This window comes from Magnolia sinica, chromosome 19 (genome assembly GCF_029962835.1).
Source record: "Magnolia sinica isolate HGM2019 chromosome 19, MsV1, whole genome shotgun sequence".
Classification (NCBI taxonomy): domain Eukaryota; kingdom Viridiplantae; phylum Streptophyta; class Magnoliopsida; order Magnoliales; family Magnoliaceae; genus Magnolia; species Magnolia sinica.
The window spans coordinates 18,126,183-18,153,285 of record NC_080591.1 but is presented as its reverse complement, the minus strand read 5'-3'; the positions used below and the strand labels follow the sequence as shown (position 1 = coordinate 18,153,285).

The 27,103-nt window shown below is 37.8% G+C and overlaps 1 protein-coding gene across 1 annotated transcript; it reads left to right on the top strand.

The window, feature by feature from the left end:
• LOC131235678 (protein PSK SIMULATOR 1) lies at positions 1–27,103 on the top strand. Its single transcript, XM_058232963.1, has 13 exons — positions 1–197; positions 555–1,086; positions 9,548–9,873; positions 10,706–10,798; positions 10,908–10,998; positions 12,254–12,347; positions 12,835–12,932; positions 13,664–13,733; positions 15,317–15,420; positions 25,003–25,119; positions 25,467–25,543; positions 25,751–25,795; positions 26,211–27,103. The coding sequence occupies exons 2-13, from the start codon at positions 748–750 to the stop codon at positions 26,749–26,751; spliced, it is 1,995 nt and encodes a 664-aa protein (XP_058088946.1). The 5' UTR covers positions 1–197; positions 555–747; the 3' UTR covers positions 26,752–27,103.

Genomic DNA, 27,103 nt, shown 5'->3' with positions numbered 1-27,103 from the left:
CTCCTTAGTGCGTGGGGTTGGCTGATTTCGGTGGGTGGACTGAGTGCTACAGTAGCGAAGACAATTTCTCTCTCTCTCTCTCTCTCGTTGTTGTTGTAGCTGTTTTTGTTGGAAAGATAGAGTGAGGGAGGAATCAGAACATGTTGTGCAATAATTTCTCATAGATCCATTATAGCTACAATCTTTCTTCGTTGTTGGTGAGTCTCTTCTCTATCTATTATGTTATCTGTTTGTTCTTTTGACTGTTCATGACCGATCCTCAAATCTTCACTTTTTCTCGATTTTCTTGTATTTTCTCATTTGGGTATCTTAAAGATTGGATCTTTTTCTTGGATCTTTTTCGATGGGCTACAATCTGTCTGTTTCTGCTCTTATTTTGGATTTTTTGGAATTGGGTCTTCCTTGCTACAGTCTCTCTTATCTGTATTTGATTGCTGTTTGTTTTGATTTTGCTGAATTGGGTTCTTGTTTTTCCTCCTCTCGATTCCGAATACTCTTTCTATTTATTTATTTATTATGTTTGAGCTGTTTCCTGATTTAATTCTTATGTACAGAATGGTGTTGACGGGTTGGAGATTCGGCTGTTCTCGTGGGAAGATTTGTTATAGCATAATTTGGTTTTGTTTCGATGGATATGAGATTCGGTAGTGATTGAAGGTGGAATCGTTATTAGAAATTTCAGATAAATTACAATTTTCTTTTATATGGAATGTGCGAGTAGTAGAAACTAAGACAATTGGTATCACGATGGGAGGGATTTGCTCAAGGAGATCCACTGTCGATATTTCACCTGGTGGAATTCTACCGCGTGCCAATGGTCATTTTGATAATCATGAACCTTATCAATCTCGTGGACTCTCAACAAAGGAGAAAAGTAATAGGACTCCACTATCAGCAGTAGAGAATGTGGATAAGCAGTTGAGGGAACCTGTCTCATTTTCTGAGAGGTCCACGCCAGGGCATGGGAATGATATCGATCAGATGGATATGGGGCCAGGGGACCCGCGGTTGTCAAGAGCTCTGTCGCACAAATCTAGATCGACTAAGTCGAAGCCGGGAGTGGCTGCAAAGATTGGTGCGACCAAGGCGAGTTCTTTCATGCATTTCGTACTTTCCTTTTTCTTTTTTCCATGCTTTTTTGTTTTTCTTCTTGTATTACTGAAATATGAAGTAGTTATGCATTTGGTAATCTCAAGCAATTCAATTCATTTGGTTATATTACTGCACAATATAGTTTGATCGCTACTTGGTACATCATCATCAACATCATCTTAGCCTGCTTTCAGCAAATTTCAGTTGGATTTTAAATAAGAGTTGTCAAAATTCTATGATCAGCTGCCTGCCAGAAATCAACCTTCTTCTTTTACTCAGGATTTGGATTTTAGTACCCACCATGGGAGAGACTAATGTGCAGTCATTAATCCATTCACTGTACTTAGTACATAGTAGCTAAATCAGATAAAATTTATGACATGCACAATGTCATAACGTGATACATTTGTGGTTGCTCAAAAATTTAAGACCCATATCAAAAATTTGTTGTGCAACTGTATTTCTTTCCTAGCATAGAGATACATCTTTAAATAATAGTTGTTCTTTTCATTTCATTTCATTTTTTCTAATGATGTTTTATCATTTTAGGATCCTTCTAACTAGGTGGCATTAGCTTTGAATCGTGCTTCGGACTCACACCCGCCTCTTACCACATCTTAGCTGTTATACTTACTAACATTTTGAAACAGATGCTTCCCTACTCCTGTACCTGAATCTGTTGCCGCTTTGGTTCATGCATGACACTATAGCCTGTCCAAAGTTCCATATTGTTGGGGGTTTATTATCTGTGACTCATATGCACTTTAGAAATTTGGATGCCATTCCACTGCTTGATTTTTTCATTCATGTTTCTACTTCCATGGCCAATAGTTGGGGTTTTGGACAGATTTCTATCATACAATAGGGTGGTGCTTGATTGATGGATTTTGTTTCATTTAGTGGTTTAACACGCGGCTATTAATAGGTATGCTAAGTAAGATGGCTTGCCATAGTGATATCATTGTCACCAATTTTAGAAATGTGAAATGAAGGAAAAATATTCTAGATCTAAAATATTGAACACGATAGTGGAGATGCCACTGCAACTAGTTGTTAGGTTTGGTTTATTCTTTTGTCAGCATTCACTGTGTACCCTTCAATCTACCACTAGCATGGGTCTAGGCATAATTTTTAGCTCACATTGGTAATTTATTCCTAGCTCCAAGGATATCCACTGAATCAACTTCTTGGGGATGAATACAATGGAATTGATTATCATCATCGTCATTGTCATCATCGTTGTTATCTTCACAATCATCGTCATAATTGTTGTCGTCATCATCATCTTCATAGCTTTGTTCCAACTATTCAGGTGCAGCATATGAATCATGTTTCACCATTAATTCCTAAGGCCCTATCCTTGTTGGAAAGTTACCAGCACAACAAGCGCTGGTAATCTTGGATTGGACCTTCTATATACAAATAAATAATACACACACACATGCACTTTTATAAATAAATAAACTAGTAATCAAAGAAAGGAACTTGAGAAAGAACATTCACATAGTTCACAATTAGTAGCGTTCTAAACTAACAAATAGTCAATTAACAAACATTAGAAATTATGCAATAATCATCTCAAGAAATAGATGCTAATATTAACTTTAAAATAAGTAAGGTGCAATATATCTTTAGCTTGACGAAAGAAATTTCATAAAGAAAAAGGAAACCAAAAAGGATGAAAGACAACTTTATGGAGAATGTCTAGATGGCTCCTTTAAATTGTCCAACACATATCACTTTTCAATGACTGCAATAGGGCATCTCCATCTACGTATTTTGAAGTGTCATGTTGTGTAAAGGACTGTCCAAGTGTCTCCAAGTGTCCTGCTTCGTAAAAACCAAAATGTAGAAGTGTCTTCGTAATACTGGTATGTACAAGCATTGATATCCCTTCACCACCTTAATCCAAAGCCTTTTACATCTTTGGTCTTCACCCCATCCTTTCAATCCTAGCCTTTGGGAATGCCTTTGGCTTCCAAAGCACATGGCTAAGCCATCAAGTAGCTCTCCATTTTTTTCCTCTTATGGTGGCTACTCTTAGTTTTCTTTGGATGCGCTTTTCTTTTTCTTTTATTATTGATTAGTAGTTTGAAAAAAATAATTTATATTAAGAGAAAAAGAAAAAAGAAAGAAAGAACAACAACTAGCATGGACAGGCATAGGCCCACAAATATGCAAGGTAGACGAAAAAGTCCTCTTGGTAAAAAGGAAAAAAGAAAAAAAAGGAAAAGAAAAAGAAAAAGAAATGTAAATAGAACATCATCTCCCTTTTCTAACAAGAAGGGAGATCATTTTCAGCACCAACCTTAGCTCGTCAGCTGCATCATTGGCTTCTCCAGGCACTTAGGAGAAGCTCACTATATGCCGACTACAGATCCTTAGTTTCTTTGATAAGATCTGCAACTTTCTAACGACACTATCCGATCTTGCTCACTAGCATTAGAAGAGTTGCCTTGGATGCACTTGGATGCACTCTTTCTTAATTCTATCCTTCCTAGTCTTGCCACCCATGCATCTCAACATCCTCATCTTCCTAGTGCTCATCCTCTACTCATGTTGCCTCTGAGGGCCTATTTGGATCAGGAATCCAAATCATGGGCATGGAAAACCCCTATTGAATCTTGGCAAATGGAAAACCATGGAATTCAACAAGATTTCAATTTTTCTTTTTTGGATTGTAGTGCAATTTTCCATCAAAATGTTAAAAGATCAATGGTCAAAGGGCGAGAGTTGTCTCTCATAACCTCGGATATCAACGTTTAACATGTTTCTTATTTTGGGAGAAATCAATATTCACATTTTTTTGAGTAAAACCTTGGAAATGAAATTGAATTCCACATCAAACTTGACTTCCATAGGAATTGAGTTCATTTCTAGAGTATTCTCTCAATCCAAACGCTCCCTTAATTCCCAACACTGCCTCATAGTGTGTGTTAAGTCGTACACCTATCTTAATAAAGCTTTTTGAAGTTTTATTAGCATGTAGAGATCTTGTAATGCTTTAGAGCAATGTATACATAATGGTGTCAGCTGGCATAATGGTTAGCTTGTTGGCGGATACAACATGGGCCGTAGGTCTATACAACCCTTGATTGGGCTCCATATTGGTGAATATGACCTTGCAATGGCCAAATTTCTTTTTAGCATTCTTTTCCTGCCGAGCGCCTGCTCTTGCAAGCCTTCTTAATATAATTATCATCACTCGAAAATGGCCAAACTTTCTTTTTAGGGAAAAAAATCCCAAAATTGTTGGTAAAATTTAAAAGTGTGAGGATCCTAAAAATCCATATTCCTTTTGTTTTGGACATGTATTTGATGGTATAGCAAACCATTCTTTGGTAAGAATTCTATCTATCGGTCAGTGTCCACCTCATCTGTTGAAAGTCAGCCAAATAGGCCCTAATCTAATAATCAAGCTACTAATTCTATTTCATCTTGCCCTGGTGCTTTTGCAATGAAAGAGGCCATTGTTATATGCTAGTATGTGACATAGTATCCTTTCGGTATATCCAACTCTAGTAATCTAGGCATGGTGATCGTCTTTTTGAAATAAATAAATTAAGAAATAAAATAAATAAGATAAAGCAATAAGGAAATAAGAATAAAAAGGAAATTAAGATCCACATAGCTCTAGTGTAAATTAATCAGCAAAGTCTAACCTAAAAAAACTCGTTTAACATAATAATGAATCATCCATTATTTTCAAGATACCATGTTGTGCTTTAATATTAATTACTATTCTCAATAGGCTCGTTTGGCATTTCATGCTCCATATATCAACTATTCCCAAGTTCCCTTTCATGGGTAGCACACAACAGTTCTAAGGTGTAACTTGGGTCCTGACCTTGTTGGCATGTGAGTGACATGCATATCGTTTGAGGTGCCTATCTACAGAGTTGTATGACCATGTCACAATCTTATTGGGATCTCTTTTTGAGCCTTGATATGTTCTGTGTCAGGTTCCCTAGGGCTGTGCATCAATTCACGAGGGAGACTCTGTGAAGTGTGAATGCTATTTGATTGGCAAGATCATCATAGGTGTACCCTTGGAGACTAGGCGACTAGGTGGGAGAAATTAGGGAGTTATGCAGAGGCCATGTCATTTCCTTTAAGGAGATTTGAAGGCAGAATCCTTCGTGCGGGATAGTAGAAAGGAGAGAAAAGAAAGAAAGGAGAAAGGGTGAGGAAGAAGAAGGAAGAAGAAGAGGAAGGAGAAGGAGAAAGAGAAAGAGCTTAGGGCAAGATATTTGCATTAGCCCAAAGACTAACATACACATTATATATGAGATAAAGAAAGGAGTATGGTACTCCTCAGGAATACAAGAAAGTATAGACATGCATGCATAAACAAAATACATCTCTCCAATATCTTTTTTAACTCACCCTTAAGCTGGAGCATGAATGTCTGTCATGCCTGGCTTGCAACATAGGTGATTAAGGGATTACTGCCTATGCATTTGGTCAAAACATTAGCAAGTTGATCTCTGGACTTATAAGAAGAGAGTTGAATTTCCTTTGAGACCAATTTGTCATGGATGAAGTGACAATCAACTTTGATGTGCTTGGTGCTCCTTATGGTAAACAGGATTAGAGGATATGTGACTCACAACACTATTATCAGAAGGAAGAGTCATGGGAGAGGAGGCATGAAGCTTGAGTTTAGAAAACAAGGTGCACAACCAAAGGAGTTCACATACCCCTTGAGCCATAACTTGATATTCCACCCCTGCATTAGAACTAGCTAAGTCCAATGATTGCTTTCTTTTCAAAGTAACAGTTTTTTCACCAATCAAGGTGCAATGACCAGAAGTTGACCAATCGGTAGAAGGTGACCCAACCCAATCTGCATTTGTATAGGCCCCAATTTGTGAATGATCATTTTGGAGTAAAGAATGTCTGGACATGAAGAACCTTTCAAAAGCTTCAAGATATGATTAACAACATCGATATGCCAAGTGCGAGGAACATATATAAATTCGCTCACCACATTAAAAACATAGGCGATTTCCAGATGGGTGATAATAAGATAAATGGGTTTGCCAACAAAGTGTTGATACATACCAACATTAGGAAGAGCATCTCCACTATCTAGCTGGAGATGATGATTTGCTCAATGGGAGTATACATAGGTCGGGCACCTAGAAGTCCAATACCGTGGAGGGGATCAAGAGTATATTTCCATTGAAAGATCACAAATACCTTTTTGTGTATGCAACTTCAATACCTAAAGAATAACACAGAGGCCTAAAATCCTTAATCTCAAACTCACTTGCCTAGAAATGATACCGATTTTTTTCTTATCCCAATAGAAAACCTTTTTTGTTATTGTTGTTGTTGATCCCAATAGAGAGTATGATCAACATTGCTTTGGGTGTATCCAAACTTTTGTAAGGCATGATTGAAGCGTTCAAACCACTCTCTTGAAGATTGCTTTAAACCATAGATAGCCTTGCGAAGCTTACAAACAGACCCTTCTTCGATAGCAGGGAAGGACTTGGGAGGAGCCATATACACTTCTTGAAGATCTCAATGCAGGAAGGCCTTTTTAACATCGATTTGAAGAAGAGGCCAGGAGAAATTGGCAGCTAAGGGGAGCAAGATTTGCTCAGAGTTCAACTTGGCAATAGGAGCTAAGGTCATGGAAATCCAAACCATGGGTTTAAGTAAAGCCTTTTGCAACAAGCTGGGTCTTTTAGTGATCCACTTCTTAATTAGGCTTTATGCTTAATTATGAAGACCCACTTATATCCAACCACTTTTTTTTTTTTTTTTTTTTGGAGGACCTACATTTCTAAACATGGTGCTTTTCCACTTGGGTGAGAGGTGTCTTGTTTGACACTACAAGGGACAGAAACCGAGGAAAGATTAGAAAGAAATTCAAAATATCAAGGTGAAAGTGAGTTATATGAAACAATATTGGTGATTAGATGAGCAGTGTATGACCTCTTTCCTTTGCGTAAAGCAATGGGATCATCCGTTGAAGTAGAGTTGAGGGGCATACCTTGTTTTTGATAAGTTGATGGAGGGTGGTCATGAGGTGAAGGTGGATTATCATTCTTCTTCCATTGAATGTATGTTTTCAAGATCCTCAACTGCTGTGGAGGTGCTGGGCCAAAACTCGGAGAGAGAAGATGAGAACTGCCAGCAGAAGAAGGGAAAGGAGAGTCAGCATTGGAAGAGGTAGAAAATGAGAAGATGAGGACTCCTAAATTGGATAAACAAGGTACTTGAGATGAATAGAACGATGTGTCTTTAAGGAAGGTGACATACATCGATACAAGCCATTTACTAGGGATGCCGGGGGAGTAACACTTGTATCCCTTTTGACTACATGAGTAACTTAAGAAGATACATTTGACAGCTTTGGTATCTAATTTATCCGTATGAATACTACGAACATGAATAAAACATACATGACCGAATACCCATTGAGGACTAACAAAGAGAGGCTGATTTCGTTGTAAAATTTGAATTGGTGTCTTTCCTCCAATCCTAGGGTTATTTTATGTATCAGGTAAGCAGCACTTAAAATAGCATCACCCTAGAAATCCTTTGGGATGGAGAGACAGTCTGTAAGAATACAAGAAAATATACACATGCATACATACTCAAAGAATAACACATATTCTATATTTAGGATAGATGAATATGGCTATGGGATGCCTTAGGAATACAAGAAAATATACACATGCATACATAAACAAAATTCATCTCTCTACAATATTTCTCTATTTGGGACAGGGTGAATAAGCATTTGTTATTATGCGGAAACAATTTTTATTTTTATTTTTATTTTTATTTTTTTTATTTTTACTTTTTATTTTTTTAATGAATAACACCATATGTTATTGAAAAAACAGAGAAAAGAAAGAACAATAAAAAATCCCTTCAGGCTTGAATACAAATGGACTAACATTCAAACTAAGAAGAAAAACTAGTTCCCATTTACTCCTTAGTGGAACAAGCAAATTATCCCTTGCTTTTGCGAGATTGTCAGCTTCTTGATTCACCTCTAAGAATATTGGAAAAGAACAATCCACCAGCCTTAGCAGATGTCATGAACTTCACGATGTTTAATGCTTCCCAAGCTACTTGACTCGAAGAAATGTAGAATAACATTGTTGGGAATCCCCTTCAATAATCAAGCGGAAAAGACCGAAATCTGCACCAAGTTTCATATGCCTTTTGGCAATGCTGCTGCCTCAGAGATATTTGATCTAGCAACACCTAAAGGGCCTGACTCCTGAGAAGTCCAGAATGCACTGTGCCTGCATTTTCTTCGACGGGCCACCTACACCCATGAGACCAAGGTTTTGCCAAAACAGCTTCCATCAAAATTTAATTTTGAACCAGCCAGACAGGAGGGTTCCATCTGTGCAATATGGCCACCTCTACCCAACAACAGCTACAAATATCTTGCCAGCTGGATCTGAAACTTTGTTTCAGGATTCCATGACATGGATCTGCTTTATGCCCGTCCACAAGCGATGCACGAGCTTTTCTGAAGATACTCGACGCATTTCATGATTTGTTATGGAAGTTACGCTGGACGCCCTCAAGCCATAGAGACCAAAATATTGCTTGGGGGACCATTCTCCATATTCGACCCCCCGGAGGAGAGACACATTAACCCAGCCTAGCAGTAGCTCTTCCACTGTTCTAGGGTATACCCATTTGACACCAAAAATTTCCAGCATAGCCTGACTAATGGACCGAGAAAATGTACAATGCAGTAGAACATGTGGAACTGTTCCTTCATGGTTATAAGTACTGAGCATCTTTTTGGGAGAGTGATACCCCTATTTTGAAGATGATTAAGCGTGAGGATTTTGTCATGGTTAGCTATCCAGACACAAGTAGTAATCTTCTAGGGCCTGAATGGATTGGTGGAAAGGGAAAAAGTAGATGAGGAAAAACTGTGGAAAAGAAGCCTAAAATAACTTGTTTGATTTAACATACATGATTTCAATGGAAATGTGGGATGGTCAATAGTCAAAAAGTGAGAATTGTCTCTCAAAAAGGGTGGAAATGTCATTCCCTAGGCTTAAGAGAGGAAAAGGAAGTGGACATTTTCTGAGGAAAACTTTGGAAGGGAAAACTGATTTCTCAGTCGGCTTTTCTTTCGCAAACAAGGGGATCCATCACATAAGAGGAAATCAGTTTTCTTTCTTCCGTTGAATCCGTTTTCCACCAATCCAAACAGGTTGTTGGGAGCACGGAGGGTGGCTGGATCCAGGAATATATTGGGGTTTTCCACCAATCCAAACAGGTTGTTGGGAGCACGGAGGGTGGCTGGATGCAGGAATATATTGGGGATTCAATTGGTTCTGTTTAACTTTTATTACTGTCTTCTTTGATTTGTCTTCATACCTCTTTATTGTGTCTGATCAGGACCGCCCTACTGTTAAAATTGTGGTATGGATATTCTTAACAGCTTACTTGTGTATAACAGGTTTCTGAAGTGAGCTCACTTTTGGGCAGAGCTGGCACTGTTGGGCTTGGAAAGGCAGTGGAGGTTTTGGACACGCTTGGGAGTAGCATGACAAATTTGAACCTCAGCAGTGGATTTGGCTCAGGGGTGGCAACCAAAGGAAATAAAATATCTATTTTGTCTTTTGAGGTTGCAAACACAATAGTTAAGGGTGCGAATCTCATGCAATCCCTTTCAAAGGAAAACATAAAGCACTTGAAAGAAGTGGTGCTTCCTTCAGAAGGTGTACAAACTTTAGTATCTAAAGATATGGATGAACTACTGACTATTGCCTCTGTTGACAAGAGGTAGGTAGTGGAGAAATAACTAATGGGAATTGGCATTTACACTCTTCTTTTGGATGCATAAACTCATCATTTTCAATTATTGGTAATAGAATAGGGGGTTGTGCTCGAGGGGCACCAGTATCACTGTGAGCTTATGGTGTTACTAGGCAGATGTGGGCCCACGTGATTTATGAAGATCATCCAACCTGTCCATTCGAAGAATATATTACTCCCAGGTGCCAAAAATCAGCCTGATCTAACACTCAAGTTGGCCCCAACACAGAAAAAAATGTGAGAAGGGACGTACACCCTTGATTTATGCAGGGTCCTGCATGAATATCAAAACAGCCTGATTTTCTGGCTGAACCTTCATCCATACCAGATGAACAGTCTGGGTGGCCTTGATTTCATGTATATGACATGGTGGGCCCTTTGTGCATATCAAGGGTGGCTGTTCCCTACCAATTTGTTCCCTGTGGTGTGGCCTACCGGTTCATGTGTAAGCCTGATTTTAGGGCACCAGGGGTAACATGCGCTGACTCATGGATGGGTTGGATTTTATGCATGCATCACATGGGCCCCACATCTGCCCGATATGACTGTAGCTTACGGGGGTACAAGTACCATTGGAGTGCACCCCAGTGGAATAGTACCAAAAGTGTGATATACTAATACTGACATCAGAAATATGGGTTCATGCATGAAAGGAGAGGGTGCTGATATCAGTTACGTAAATTGTTTTGCTAATATCTGCCCCTCCTGTTCTACAGTGAATGAACTTTGCATGGTTATAACGTTTCTGTATTTGACTGCAGTTTTGAGTAGCCTATTGATTTGAAATGGGATTTTACAGGGATGAGCTGAAGGTTTTTTCAGGAGAAGTGGTTCGTTTTGGAAATCGTTGTAAGGATCCGCAGTGGCACCACTTGGACCGCTATTTTGATAAGTAATTAAAATGGCCTCTAGCTGTTTCAGCTTAATGGTTCACAACATTTTAGATGTGTTTCATGTGTTCTTCCTTGTTTTCACTTTTTTAATCTTAATTGGTTTCCCAGACTTGGTTCCGAAATTACCCCACAGAGGCAATCAAGAGAGGAGGCTGAAGCAGTTATGCAGCAGTTGATGACTTTGGTTCAGTATACAGCTGTGAGTATTGCCTCCCTTTGTAGACCGCAAAATGCCGTGCCTTCCTCTTAGTAAGTCATGCTTATGGATCATGGTGATGCATGATTGAGCAGCAAATTAATCGAAAGTTTGAAACTATATATATATTTTCGTTTCTCACTGTACCTGGGTTCCAATGAATTGTGGTCGCTTTCAGGGAACACCCTAGCATGAGTTTGGAATGTCATATTGTCCAGATTCATGATGAAAGTTATGGCAAAGGTTTGACACTGGCTGCTGACCTGACAGCCCTCCTCTATCCGGGCTTGGGACCGGCAATGAGAGCACAAGACTCCTATGAGCGCAATGTAATAAACTATTACCTAGTCTATTACAATCGAGTGTTATCTAACAGTCGATTAAATAGGTTGATTACAGTCAACAAGTTGAAACTATATTTTGTAATGTAACTTATGTTACATCTTGAAGTATCATATCAGCACTCATCACCAATTTGAAAAATCCTAACCCAGTCTTGGTTGATGATGAGAACATCACACTTAGAACTTGGAAGGAACTACAGAATAATCGGAGCAAAAACAACAGTTATGTGGTTGCTTTTTGCACAGAATTTAAAAATTGTGTACTCCAAATTGACAGAAATTATGTTAGGGACAGCAATTTTTTCTATCAGGTTTTGCCAGAAGTTCAGATCCACAATGGTTAGAGCTTTGTTACCAATTTACCATTGTATGCAACAGCATTTTCTCTAGCCTACCTACTCTGTCTGGATATTTCTCTATAGTAACCCAACCATAAATGCTAATTTCTGTCCTTCCCTTTCCTGTAGATGTAAACCAATACCCAGAACCAGATCCAATGAACCTTAGTAGGTATTACTTTCTTTCAGTTACTCTTGTCAAATCTTCTTCAATATGTGTCAGGAAGAAGTATATGACACCCTGGTGCACCTATTCTGTTTGTAATCTTTAGGTGGATAAATCTCCAAGCATCGACTTACTCTTATACTCAGTTGGTTTTACTCCTTAGACTGTGTGCTTTTGGTATTTAATCACAATCACATTCTCTATTTAAGAGATATATGTAGTCACTTGCAATACCTTTCCACCAATCCGAATAGCCCCTCTAGTGTTTTAGAAATAATCATTTCTCATTTCATAGACAGTTTTGGTCATGCTTACATTTCTCCAATGATCGATTTACGCGAGCTTACTGTTGTCATGTATATTTCCAGAATTTACACAAAGGGAAAGACTAATGCCTCCTTTGCTCACAGGAATTATACCACGAGCTGCATGCCTTGGACAGATTTGAACAAGATTATCGAAGGAAACTACAGGAAGAGGAGAATTCAAATGCAGTTCAAAGAGGTGAGCTGCTCTTGCACCTTGCCAATAGAAACTTTGATGATAACAGATGACAGTCTCATTTATTTCTGAAGACAGTAGTTTTGGAATAACAATTAATGTGTTCTTTTAAGAATCTAAGATGGGCACATAATCCATGATTCCCTGTAAGCTGAGAAATTGTACTTATGACGTCAATATAATGAGGCACTCTCTAATATTTAGGAAGATGTCAACTCGAAGTGTGGATTTTAATTAGCTTGTCGGAATAAATTTGGAGGACTCTAAAAAAGAGTGTTATAATTAGCTAACAACATTGGTCTACTCGTTACATATATTGGTTGTTCATTTCCATTTTAATTGTCCAACTACATTGAAGGCACCCAATTAACAAGATCTGATGATTTTGCTTTGACAAGTCTTTTATGGTTTCCTTTTGAATATTTAAACTCGTTGATATTATGGGTCAGTAATCACATTGAATCAAATGACTTTTTTTGTTGACTTGTAGGAGACAGCCTAGCAATCTTAAGGGCAGAGTTAAAAAGCCAAAGGAAGCATGTAAGAAGTCTTAAGAAAAAATCACTCTGGTCCAAGATTTTGGAAGAGGTAGCTATTTGGTATTGCTTTCACCTGTAGAAAGAATGTATTGGTTGATCATGTAGTGGTTTTCTGTCTATAGTTGATTGCAATTTCTTTTATTGATTCTCTTCCGTCATATTAGTGGGTACATTTTTGCCACTTGTAAACATTATTTAGAAATGCTCCAGTGCTCCTAGTTGACGAAGTTGAATAGGGACACCTGGACTATCCTATCCATTGATCTAGACTGTTCACTAGGTCCGATGCACATTTCATGAACAACTGTGCAATCATCACACCAATCTGACAAATATTAATGGTCTTTAATATGGACAGTCAAGATCATTTACACAAAATTATGTCTGATCAACAATTTGATCAGTTGATTTGTTAGAGAGCATCATTGATCGTCCTGTCGATTTGTTAGAGACCATGGATTGTTTATGATTCGAAAGAGTCACTTTTTCAGATTGGATCATCATATCAGTGCGATTTTTGCATGCCAGCCTCAGAAATGTCTTCTGGATGTAATGGACAGTTCAGATCAATCAATTGGACTGTCTAACTGAACTAATGCAACAAGGAGCCCTATAACTTATAATGCTTTGTGAGCGTTGGGGCATTTCTCAAAATTGTTTAACTAAAGATACGTCTAATGCTTAGCACTCAAAGGACCCAGATGTGGATTTTAATGAGCTGGGTATGTGAAATGGAGTTTCTGAAAGAGAGAACTAACATACCGTGCCCATTTCTTACAGGTAATGGAGAAGCTTGTGGACATTGTCCACTTCTTACATCTAGAGATCCATGATGCTTTCGGTAGTGCAGGTGCCATTTGAAGTTCTAATTTAAAAGTGTCCTTATACTTTTTGTAATTCTTCTTTGTACTTATAAAAGGCAAATGCTTCCTGTCTTCAGAATAGTCAAAAGGCAAATGCTTCCTGTCTTCAGAATTGTGTTTGTCCATGCATTCCCTAACTAGAAGGAAATTCATCCTTATCAAGGAAGATGACAATCATCATAATATTCTCCTTTTGAATACTGTATTTTCCGCTTTCAGATCATGATTACTCCACCAATATTTCACCCAGCACTAGCAATACATGAAACCCTGCTTTCAGCATCTTTGGGCTTCGTCGAGGATGTTGGTCTTAACCTGTATTTTCCTGCTTTATTTGGTGATTACAGTGGTGTTATTAGATTTTGGCGAGAATGCAATACTTCAGAAAAGCACAATGAGTTTCTTTAGTCCTTTCTTGGTTGTGTGATCCTTCTATCCAGGCGCTGCTCCCGCTTCTGCTTCCTAGCTGTTTATGCTTGCTAACATATTGAAACAGATGCTTCTGTGTTCCTGCACCCGGATTTGTTGCTGCTTTGTTCATAAAAACTTGCATCTCTGATGAGACTGGTTTGCAAATGTGTCAAATTGAATAGCATGGCATAGGAGGCAGTTCTGCCAATCTGTCAAGGTAATTCACAGATTCCCATACTCAATAGGGCTCCCAGAGAGTGGTTTGGTGATAAAGAATGGGAGAAGAGATCATGCGTTGAGAGTCCGGCTTCTGCCATTTGACATGTCCATAAGCTAGCAAGTATTGCTGATGCTGTGTGCTGGAAAAAAGTGGTGTTTCTTTCATCGTCGTCATCAACAACAACAACAACAACAACATCGTCCTGGATGTCTAGCGATTAACACATCTATAACAAATGCAAAGGGGTTGAGGCTTAATGCCAACCCCTGATGAAGACCCACTTGTCTCTCTTCCAAAGTGGTGTTTCTGACATTAAGCTAAAAAGGAACCCTCACGTTGGAAATCAAGGGCCTGTTGCATGTGGAGCAATCGCCAATCTAATTGGATAGAATGTGCCTATCTATTTCATTGCACAGGAGATAGAAAAATATGGCTTGGGAAAGGGTGCTCTTTAATGTGTTTTTGTGTCCACCAGACACCTTGGTTTAGAAAATCCAAAAATTCCAGGATGCTTCTCTATCAAAACAGGGCTGTAACTTCTGATGTCTGATTTGCTTGCCTACCTTAGAATTGCACTCCAATATCTATGGGGGATGCGAATGGGATTTGCCATTCGTGGAATCTATGGGTACTTGGTTTGTTTCATAATTCTCGCTTGTAATTGATCCTCCAGGTTATCTATGTTTTGTTAGTATTTCTTATTTACAAATCTACTGGTTCTTTTTTGTAGAGATCCAAAATATATGGCTATGTTGCACATCATTTCTATACCCTAGATTATGCAACTTGCCTTTAGGGCAAAGGAAAACTGAGAAACTTTCTATACGTATATTTATAAACCTAGTATTTCTGTCTATGTTTCATGAGACTTTGTTATGGATTGCATATTTTGAACCTGTTGATTTGATTTATGGCCTTTATTCCTATGATCGTGTGCAGATGGTGATAAGCCAGTCAAGGGATCTCTCTACAATCATCAGAGACTGGGTTCTGCTGGCCTTGCATTGCACTATGCAAATATCATCAATCAAATTGATACTCTCGTAAGTTCACGATTTTTTTGAACACCAAACATTCCCCACATGGTCAACTACACCTTTTGTGTCTCCATTTGGGTAGTATGAGGTACCAGAGTTAATATTGGGTTGGTAGCTATCTCTGAAATGAATGGAATATGCAAAGTTCATGGCTAAAAGATAACATTTATTGCACCGACTACTTCAGTTGTTGGATTTCTGAGACAAATCATGCGACCCTTGTGGTTGTAATTTTCTTAGTTTGGCTTGTGCTTGCATGTTATTTGGCATATTGAATTTCTCTGTGCATGTGCACTCTTAGGCTCGTTTTTATCACTTTTTCCTTTGAGTAGGTGCCGTTGCATGGCCTTTCTATTACCAAAAAATGTATGGTATTTTTTCTTTGTTATGCATATTTTCACTTTCAACCAACTAGGGGATGTGGCACGTGCAACGCACATGGAGAGAAGTAGGGAAAGAAAAAAAAAAAAGGGGAGATATTTTCGAAGGGTAGAGAAAAATGAAGGGAAGGATGCCAAACGTGGGAGTATGCTAGCACCCATGTTTTAAATAGTGGTAGCATGTTGTGTAGCATTCAACCCTTTGTAGCGTGTAGTCTAAGCTACACGATACTTCTAATTTTTAATTTAAAAATAGGAAAAATATGATAAATAGTAAGAAAAAAAAAGCCTAAAAGATGATTCATTTTTTCAAGTATATGCATGTTCAAACAAGTTATTAGTTATCATTTATCAAAAGCAAATCCACATATATAAACCAAATCAAATCATTATTGCATCAACAACTTTTTAAGCAAATCACTTTAATTAATAATGTCAAATTGAAACCACAAGTCACAAGTATGAAAGGAAATTAAAATCCCATAGGTTGAGAGTATTGAGTACAAAATAGATAATACAATTATCATTTACAAAAAAAGTAGCGTATGCTACAGATGCTATTCAAAACACTGGCTAGCACATTTACGTAGGTGGGTTTATAAGCATGCAGATTTTCAAAATTCCATAAATACCTTTAGCGATCTTGAAAATCTCATTTAATGTCCCATAAAATCCTCATAGGCCATGACTTTCTTAACACTAATTTGACGGGCAAAAATGTCCGTTTGATTCTTTCTCCCATCCAAATTTCTCTCCCCTATCTGTATAGCAAGTTGGCATAGGATACTTGGAACTGGTATCCTCTACAACGCCTGTTTTACTCACCGAGCAAAGAACCAAAGCTTTGTGAGCCCATGATATTGTATCAGTAAAATCTGTTCCATTCATCAGGTCCTCTCTTCAGTTCCAAGCCTTGGGGGATAAAAATCAGCTAGATCCACAACTCAGGTGAGACACTGAACAGGGAACAGTGGGGATGGAATGCCAACCATAGATTTTTGTTGGGCTACCATGTTGTTTATCTTTTGTCAAACCCATTAATTAGGTGTAACACACCCAGATGATATGAAGATACAAAATAAGCCTGACCCAAAATTCAGGTGGGCCACGCAAAAACCTAAGGTAAGCATCCCATTCCCACTGTTCCATGTGGCCCATCTGAGTTGTGTATCTAGCTGATTTTTGACTTGGGGACCTAACATCGAGTATAGAACCTGTTGGATATAGTGGATTTTACATTTAAATCATGGTGAGCCCCACAGACATGGGTGTTTAACAGGTGTTCTAGAGGGCTACCCTCCACTTATATCCCATCTGAACCTCTCTTAACTGTAAATTGCTATAATGCCGTTATTATAAGTTACAAAGATGATAATTTGCAACGACCTTTTAATCAAGTAAAAGAGGTGTAAAAAAAAAAAAAACATAAACGAATTAAAAAATAAATAATTCTTAAAATTAGTCTGACTTTTTTTAGTATAGATAAATAATAATTTGAAACTTGTTTGAATTACATAATTAACTTAGGGTTTTGCTAATGTCCCTGCCTTCATGGGGACGTTGGCAATGTCCCTACATGTGGGATGCTGAATCATCAATTTGAACTGTCCATTCTTTCATACTAGGGGCCAAGCCATGGTGCAAAAATCAATCACAGTAATTGGATGATCCAAAACATCCTATCAATAGCATGGAAAATGGACAGTCAAGATTGAGCAGAAAAACAAAATACGTCCAATCATCATCTTGAACTATCTATCTGCTAGATCCCACTTTGTATTGCTTATGATTCCAAAATTGCACTTTGGTTTGCTGATTCTAACTATGTAATCTATGGATTGTGAAAAAAAAGATGGTTGGAACAATTGGCCTCATTCATAGGGGGTTTGGATCATCTGATCGGCGTGATTCTTGCACCATGGCCTGTTCCCAATGGTACTATTGAATGAACTGCCTGCATTGATGATTGGACATCTCATGTGTCATTCAAAAGCTTTGGGGACGTTGCTAACATTCCCATGAATTGGGGACATTAGCAAATCCCATTAATTTATTTTGATGCAAAGTCGCTATAACATTTAGTGTGAAATTTGTGTTCTGTACATTCTTCATTATCCATCTCATGGTATAAAGGTAAGCTGCCTTTTTCTGTTTCCTCAAGGGTATCTTAGACTCTTACTCATGATTTTGAATAATTTTCTGATACTGATTTGACTCAGCCAAGTTGAATCTGTACTGAACTTTGTCCCACGAAAATCCACTGATTCTGGCTGTTGATGAATGATTTTGGTCAAGTTGGGAGCGCTATGTATTGTTTTCGTTACCTAGCTGTGCAGCACCATGGAGCTGATATTTAAAACCATCCTCTTACTGGTTACTGCTGAGTTCGTTGCATGATTGACTGAATCAGGGTGACCTTGTTAAGAGACATTGCAATCTCAGATTCCCATCAAACTCGAACTAGAGCTCTCTAGCATATTTTGGGGTCCCACCATGGTTCATATGTGTAGGGCTTAAGCATATAAAGTCTTATTTTTATAGGTGATACTTGGTTTGTGTGAATGAGACTTGCTGCATGGAGTTTTGGAGATCTTGGGAGATGATATCACATACTGGAGGGAACAACATGTGGAGTGGACAAGTCTTGAAGGGGAAATAAATTGAAATAAATATTTTGGAGTACTTTAGGGAAGTTGACAACCAGCACGAGCACCATGGGGAGTTCTTGGATTTGTATAAAACCTTTTAAAGGCTGTCCCCAGATTTGGGTACTTAAGAAGGGAAACCCTCTAAAGCATAAAGAAAAAGCCCGAAATGCTTTAGAGGGTTTCCCTTCTTAAGCCGTAATTTTGAAAGAATTTTGCATTAAGCTATTCAACTTGCCTGGGCATCATGAATAGAGACTGAGTGTTGTGGAGATGAGGATGTTTGAGATGGATGTGTAGGAAGGTCTAGAAGGATTGAATTAAGAATATGGTGGTCTGAAGCAGCTTACGACTGGTCCAACTAGGAGATAAAATGATGAAGTGATTGAGACGGTTTGGTAATGTGCAAGAGAGATTGGAGATGGCCCTCTTTTTTCTTTCCTTCGTTCCTTCTTTCTTTCTTTCTTTCTTTCTTCTTCTTCTTTGTGGGTGTCATGAAGGCATCGAGCTGGTGAGTAGGGATATGGGGCTGGATTCAGTGTTGCAATTGCAATTTGGCGATGGCCATTAACTGGGTTTTTTTTTTTTTCTAGAGGTATGATGTAAAGCTGTTCTAAACTCAAAATAAAGGCTATGTCCTTTTCCTGATTTTCTTCTTTCCCAATGGCCCTATTTTCCTGTATTTTCCTACTAATTATTTCCTCAACTAGAAGCTGGGAAAATTTTACAAAGAAAAGCTGGGAAATTCATGTCAATAGCACCCCATCCTCTCATCCCCCTTCTTTTACGCCTCTCTCACACCAATCCAGTACAGTTGTCTCTTCTACCCTTCTTCTCCATGCACATAGGTGGGCCCCAAATGGTTGGCAGGCTTAATAACTTATTCGACCTTTTATAATCTAAAAATGGACCATCCATTTCCCAATCGTGGATCGGATAATTAGGTGAATTTTTTGGGAGTTATGGGCAATGAAAGATGCCCACACATGATGGAGGGTCTAGACTCTAGATCAATGATCAAGCCTTTAGCATAATCAATATGGACCATTTATTTTCACAACTGCTAGTTGGTTGTTTATGATCATCTAATCTAATCTCTTTTAAGAGGTTCGTGCAATCAAATGTGGTCTCACATGATATATGGTCTTGATCAATGATTGCACTTTCTCTAATATAACCAATATAAACCATCCATCTTCCTAGCAATCGATCGATTGGTTTATAATCATCCAATCAAAGTAATTTTAGAGCGAGATGGGCAATCAAAGGTGGGAAACATGATGGATTGTCTAGATCAATGATCAAACAATTTTCAATATGTTTAATCAAGATTAACTACTTTCTTGGATGTTTACCAGCGGTCATAGTTCTGCATCCTAAAAATTAGGTTGGTCCATGCGGCGAGTTGATGAATGGCTTAGATCTCCCACACACCTGTTTTCCACTTGTAAAATTTGATGTCTTAAAACAAAAATGTAAACTTTTCTTGAGATTTCCCAGTGCTACCTGAATAGATTTTAGACTTTCCCTAGAAATTCCTAGTCTCAACAAAGCAAAATTTCACTTCAACTTTTAAATTGCATTGTATGGTATTCCTTTTTTTTTTTTTTTTGTGTTTTGTTTTGTTTTTGTTTTTGTTTGTTTTTTGGCATTGTATGGTCTCATACCTGTGGAAATTCCCACAAAATGACAACCTCCTATCGAGTCTTTATCATGATCCATTGATTTCAGGATAATTTCTTTAGATCTAATTATGAAACAAAGTCTAAGGCGCCGTTTGGTAAACTGAGAAATAAGGTCTGAAAATTAAATTAAGTGCTGAAATCTTAAAGTGCTGAATTTTAGTACTTGTGACTATTGAAAAATCTGTTCGGTAATTTGTCTGGAAAAAGTCTTGATATTTGGAAATAAGCACTTTAAAAAAAAAAATTATTTGGTAAACAAAAACCACAAATGTTTAAAAATCAACAAATTGTCATAATTGCCATATTGTTTCATAATACAAGGTTTGATAGAGAGGAAAACAGGTCAATCAAGTGACTACATTACGTAGTGTCTAGGGCCAAACCATCAATCCATCGATTTGCCTTGCATGGCCAAGACTGTAACCGGGTGATCGGATGAAAATCTGACTGTACAAGTTGCTTACGTGATTGCATGGGCAGGCTCATCGAAATGAGGGCCCCACACGACTATCATGGGTTGGACATATGCTGCCATCACCCACCAAGGGTAGGTGGGCCCTACATATTCTACATGTGTGGTCACTAATTGCAGATCAATTAGGGAGCAAAACACACATGCACATGATCATCAAAGCAACATGAATCAATTACCCAAAAATAATCAATCGAGGTCCAGGGACTGATATGATTGAATCTCTACGATCAAGCACCCCTTAGGCTAATATGATGCAGGCCCACAGCCCATCTAGGCCCACTGTAGGACCTGCCAATAACATTGGCCCATTGCCCACTCTAGGCCCAACATGTGCTGATTATTTACAGATTAGGAGATTTTAATTTACTACTTTTGGGAGATATGGGGGGTGATTTAAAGATGTGACGAGGGTGTTATTGATATGATTGAAGATATAGGCTAGATTTAGAGATTTGATTGCTCTCCATGTTTGCTTTTCATTAGGCTTTTACCATATAAAGAAAGATTAGATTAGTTTTTAATAAATTGTGATTGATTCTCTTAGTTGCAGAGATTTCAATTAAGTATTCCTTGTGGATCTATAAAAGGGGGGTAGTGGAATAGGAGATAGTTATTCAAATATTTTTTGAAGTGTGGTTTTTCTTTTTGTAAGAGAAAAAATTGATATCAATAAAAGTTCTCTCCCACTCTACCCCATTGTTCTTGTGAGTATATATTTTTTAATTTCTTTTCAATTTGCACATTGAGATCTTATTGACTTGATTACTAGGTTGCACCATAATATGAGTTGACGGATGATTCGAGGATGTGCACATTAGGCTAAGGATCAAGTTTGGGCCTAATATGACTTTAGATCTGACAGGTTTGATCAAAACAGTCTGTTTCTAGGCAACTTTAGCAACGGAGGGTCCAGGATTTCTATGGACAGATCTTGACACTTAGTGTCTAACCTGACCTATCCAATCCCACTTGCACGTCATAAAGAACACTTAGATAAAATTACATCGTAACCGGATGACTAGATCTTGAGATATGGCTCACCTAATTTAGGCCATCTCTTGGTCAACAGAGAGTCGATCTTATCCATCTAATAACTTTGTGGTCCAAACTCCGATCGGGGTAAATGATTCCACATTTCGAAGCTGATGTTAGGGACTAAAATCTCATCGCCTTAGTGGTCCCAATGGAGACCATTAGATCCCTCAAAAGTGGGCCACAATTCAGCCGATGTCGCCTAGGGACACATGCACCCAGATAACCCAACTTGTTTCAGCTAGATCTCAGCTGTCTAATATCCGTTTGGGGTGTGCGACCACTTATTATGGAGGTATTATGAGTGCTACTGCTAGTAGATGTACGATTAACATTTCAGTTTATATCACATTAAGTGGGTTAAAAGTGGGCCTCAATCCAACTGTCCAGCAATGTCCAGCAAGATCTTTGCAAGTCTAAAACAGGTGGGCTCCACACAATTTTAAAGGGGGCCAAGGGTGTGTGGGGTCCACTCCACATCGGATCTAGACATGACCCACATAACCACACATCACGTCCCAAGTGTGCCCCACAAAACAGTTTTAAGCGGGCTCACACGGTGACGCATGATCACACCCACTAGGACAGGCTGGATTTGCATAAACTCAAGTGGGCCCTACATAGATCCCACATTTTTGGAAAAATCCATGACAAAACATGAATTAGGAAGCCATAATATCCTAATAGAAATAAAACACATGTCAATAGGGCAATATCCTATTTGGATGAGTATAGAGAATAAAGGGAAAATAAGTTGAAATAGGAAACTTTCAAAGTGACTTGCATGAGGGGGAAATGGGTGTCGTACAACACCCGTGCAAGCTTGGATCCTTATAGGTTGTCCATACAGTGGGCCCTACTCTAGGCCACATGGGCATGATCCCTGTTGGCTATTCTCTTCTTCATGCTTTTAAACCTCAAGGTTACACACTCTGTCTCTCCGTCTGACAACTATGGCTCATGGATCTATATGCATGGTGTGAAATCCAGGCCTACCGTGATGGACCACAAGGCATTCATAACATGTGCAATGATTATCTCATCAAAACTATGAATGTTTATAGTCCATTTCATATAAACAATCAGTAGTGTTATCAAAATTGTATGATTTACGATATGAATCGTATGATAATTGTATCGAATCGTATGAATTGTATGGTAATCACAGATTACATAAATGGGCCCAAAAATTACTTCAAATTCTAATTTATTTTTAATTTTATTATTTATTTTTTAATTCAATTTTTCTTCTCTCTTTATACCCTTTTGCTCATAAAACATGAAATGCCTCTCCTATTAACTATATCTTCAATTTTTTTTAGAGAGAGAGAGGGGAAAGAGGAGATTTAGGGATTTTGAGATTCAAAAACCCAAAATAAAGAAATCAAGACAAGAATGGAATCGGATGCCATTTTTTCTAACATGATTATACACCTTAAAAAGGTATAAAAGAACAAAATTATTAAAGGACTCTTGTATGTTTTTTGAGTAAATTTTTCGAAAGACAACAAAAGAAAACAAAGGAAAAAGACAAGAATCCTTTAATACCATGACACACACACACACACACACACATTTTCTCAATTGATAATATCATGATATGTATTACTTTTTTTGGTACAAGTTGAAGGGAAATGGATGATTAATGATTTTTTAATTTTTCTCAATTTACTTATATTTCTTCATTTGTTTATTTATTTAAATGCATATTTTAAAATTAAAAAAAATCTTAGAATTTACAATACGATACGATTAAACTCCTTTTACAATTTGCGATATGATAACGATTTTGACAACATTGGCAATAAGAACCATTCGAAATATGAAACCTTCGATCATGGCCCATCGATACCATATCCACACAATCCAAAACCATCAAACAAAAGGATAATATCCATAAGATCGAACATATGAGAGAGGGAGAGAACGTAATAGGTGTTGAAAGCCTGGAGAGGTAATGTTGTCATTTTAAATTGTTGGTAGGGATATTTTTGTCAACATCCATTCAAAAGTTTAAAGGAAAATCACTTACCGCATTCAGCAATAAGTGATAAGTGGAACGCTGGTAGTTGAAAAAAAACTACGAATTTTACTAAAAATTAAAATTAAGTGCTTATTTTTTTATTTTTTAAATTTTAAAAGTTTTTAAATTTAAAATTTAAAATTTAATTTAATTTTTTTTTCCTTTTTGTATTTACCAAATGGTTTGAGTTTTGAAAATACTGAAAATCACAGTTTTTAGTGATAAGTGATGAAATTAAGTTTCATCAAACGTCACCTAAATTGCCTCAAAATGTGGTAGTGACTGTAAATAATGTAACCACTGGCATCTAAACTATATAGATGTATACTCTCTCCAGACGATCAATTTCTATGCAGTTAAAATACATTGTCAAAGATGACCAGGGAACCATAGTTTTCTTCTGAAACTTCACAACAGCCGTTTTCAAACTTCAATTGCATGAACCAAACATTAGAGTATGGTGATGTTTGCTTCTTTTGCAATCTTAACTTTCAAATATTGCCTAACGCTTTATGTTATGAATTTAAATAATTGTATGATGTTCAGAATTAGACAGACTTTCTTATAGAAACCATTTGTGCAGAATTATGGACTTTTTTTTGTTGTTGATATTTTGAGCAGTTAACAATATTCTAAGATTTTGAATTTGCAACATCTTATGATCAAATCATGACATTCCTATTTATATGAATAGGATTGTTTTCTCGATCCTGGAATTCATTTTAGTTTGTAGAGAAAATTTTCACCAAACTGAGAGACAAGATGCTGTGCTGTCACGAGACCAATTAATGGAAATAAGACATCCATTGATTAACCCAACATCTCTGGACAGTTTTCAGAAGCTGTCCGTGATGCATTAGAAATGGGCCTATCACGGAGTATCACTAGATCTCTTGAATTACATGAACTAGCCTTTAGATTGTACATACAACTCGTCATTATTACGTAAGACCTGTTAGGCAATGTGGTTTATTTGATAAGAAAAGAGAAGAATGCTATACTGTCTTATCTGAGTATGGGTGGGGTATTGACTGTACGGAAGATCCTTTAAATCATAAGTCTCGGGATATTATGACAAAGATTGGTCATGACCTCAGTATAATCATGTAAATTCATGGTCTTTAGCTGCTGGTTACTTCTGTTCTTCTTAGAAATAATTAATTTCTTTCTCAATATTTTGCCATATGTCATTGGTAAATCAATGTACTGTACCATTTTGAGATTTCACTAAGGAGTTTCTTTCACTATTTAATGTTGCATTTTGCACGTAGAATATATCATGAAAGACAATGGTTTCTTTTCTTATTGTGTGGAATGTTTTCCTAAAGGAGCACATGGATGTGTTTAGGTATCTCGATCCAGTTCTGTGCCTCCAAATACAAGGGACACGTTATACCAAGGACTGCCACCTAGCGTAAAGTCAGCTTTACGCTCGAAGTTACAATCATTTCATGTCAAAGAAGAGGTATTCATGATTCAAAGCTTCATCTATCACTGTTGAGAAAAAATACTGATGTTGACCTTTTCTCCCGAATGGCTGGTCTACTATTCTAAGGAAAGTTAGAAGAGTTGCATTTTTAGGGTGCATTTGGAAAGCCCTTAAATGTGCATTCCACCCAATACATTGTAAAGTCACCTGTGTGGAACATGTAGATTCTGTGTTGGGTGAATGGACTGCCTCCATCAACCTGGTCATTTTGAATATGACTATTCAGCCTATCAGAATTTACTAAATCCCAAATTCACCCTTATGCATATCATGTGCTCTTTTATTTAATATAGATTCATTCTCCTTTGACAATATATTTGCAGCTCACTGTTCCTCAAATCAAAGCCGAGATGGAGAAAACTTTGCACTGGCTCGTCCCAATTGCTACTAACACAACCAAGTAAAAAGGCTTACTTTCAATCATTATTTTGTGCATTCTTTTACTTTGTTGTATTGTTGAGTGCTGCTTATGCTATTGATGGGAAGTTGCTTTCATGCTATTACTTTGTTCTTATTATTATTTTCATTCTCTTCTTCTTATTATTTGATTATTTGAATAAAATATGTTTTGTTTGTTATTTGTGGCGGCAATGTTGACGCAAACCAGGGCACATCATGGTTTTGGTTGGGTTGGAGAGTGGGCAAATACAGGGTAACCGGATAATACTTTTTTCTTTCTTTCTTTTTTCTCCAAAGATTACACAAATGAGGAAAAATGAGATGCTTGCCCTAAGTATCTGCACAATACACTTGGATTGTTACTTTGTTTGTACCAAGGGGGCCATTGTACAGTGATCCAGACTATTTGCCTGAAGTGACCTGCAGTGGATGGTGGGTGCTCCAAAATATTTCATGGACTGGAAGATCCTTGCTACCATTCCTTGGCTTATCTTCAGTTGAATATGGATTGTTGCTGTATTTCGATCTGCACTAGGAATCATGGGCCCTACTTGTGGAAACTGGAAATCCAATTATTATGCGCATATCATCACAGGGTTCTGTAATTCCTCTCCATGACATTGTCTATATGCATGAAAATAAGCAGCTGCTTTTACATTATTTTTCAGTTCTGAGATGAATCGAAAGCCAGCTGGACAAAATGACATAATCCGGATAGAGACACTCCATCATGCAGACAAGGTGAAGACTGAGTCCTACATACTCGAGTTAGTAGTGTGGCTTCACCATCTCATCAGCCAGTCAAGGTCTGGGGCTAATGGTGGCATCAAGTCTCCTATTAAATCTCCAATGCGGTCGCATATGCAAACGAATTCGATAGTACAATTGCCTGCAAACAAATCCAATGCACCTTCTTCCATACTAACCCTGGAGGACCAGGAATTGCTACGCGACGTGAACTTCAGAAAATTGACACCCGGAATAAGCAAAAGCCAGGAATTCGACACTGTGAAGACTAGATTGAACAAGCACAACCGGCTGAGTAAAAGTAATAGCCATTCCCCTACCACTGGAAGTAAGAAGGAGGCATTTAGCATAAGAAGGCTGACATCCACCGTTCCCGTCATTGACTTCGACATTGATAGGATCAAAGCATTGGACGTCATCGATAGAGTGGACACTTTTAGAAGCTTATCAAATTCCATGTGAAGATTTGTGTCTTTGTCTGTGCTAAGTGTAGGCTGGCTGGGCACATGCATCCCATTGGATTCCTATTAGTGGAGTGGGGTGAGAATCCAAAGAAGATTGATCTGATGTGGGGCCTGTGGGGTGCAGAGGAAATTTATGTAAAGATATGTGGAGATGATGAGTGATACAAATGGATACTTTTGTAAGTAAATGATAGAAGATGAACATGGGTGGTTTGTATTATACAAGGGAATTTATGGATCACTCCATTGCAAATGTTTGGAGATCAGTTTTTCCAAAGGAACTTTGTTTCTCATGTATGTACCAGGTACGCACGCAATGATTTTCTTAATAATTCAAGTCCACGTTTTCA

What these genes read in the sequence shown, in the direction of transcription:
- LOC131235678 (XM_058232963.1), top strand. Translation starts at nt 748, where the DNA reads ATGGGAGGGATTTGCTCAAGGAGATCCACTGTCGATATTTCACCTGGT. An exon ending in TGATGCTTTCGGTAGTGCAG is followed by an intron (nt 13,734 to 15,316) that starts GTGCCATTTGAA and finishes GATCGTGTGCAG; the next exon opens with ATGGTGATAAGCCAGTCAAG. An exon ending in GGAGAGTGGGCAAATACAGG is followed by an intron (nt 25,796 to 26,210) that starts GTAACCGGATAA and finishes ATTATTTTTCAG; the next exon opens with TTCTGAGATGAATCGAAAGC.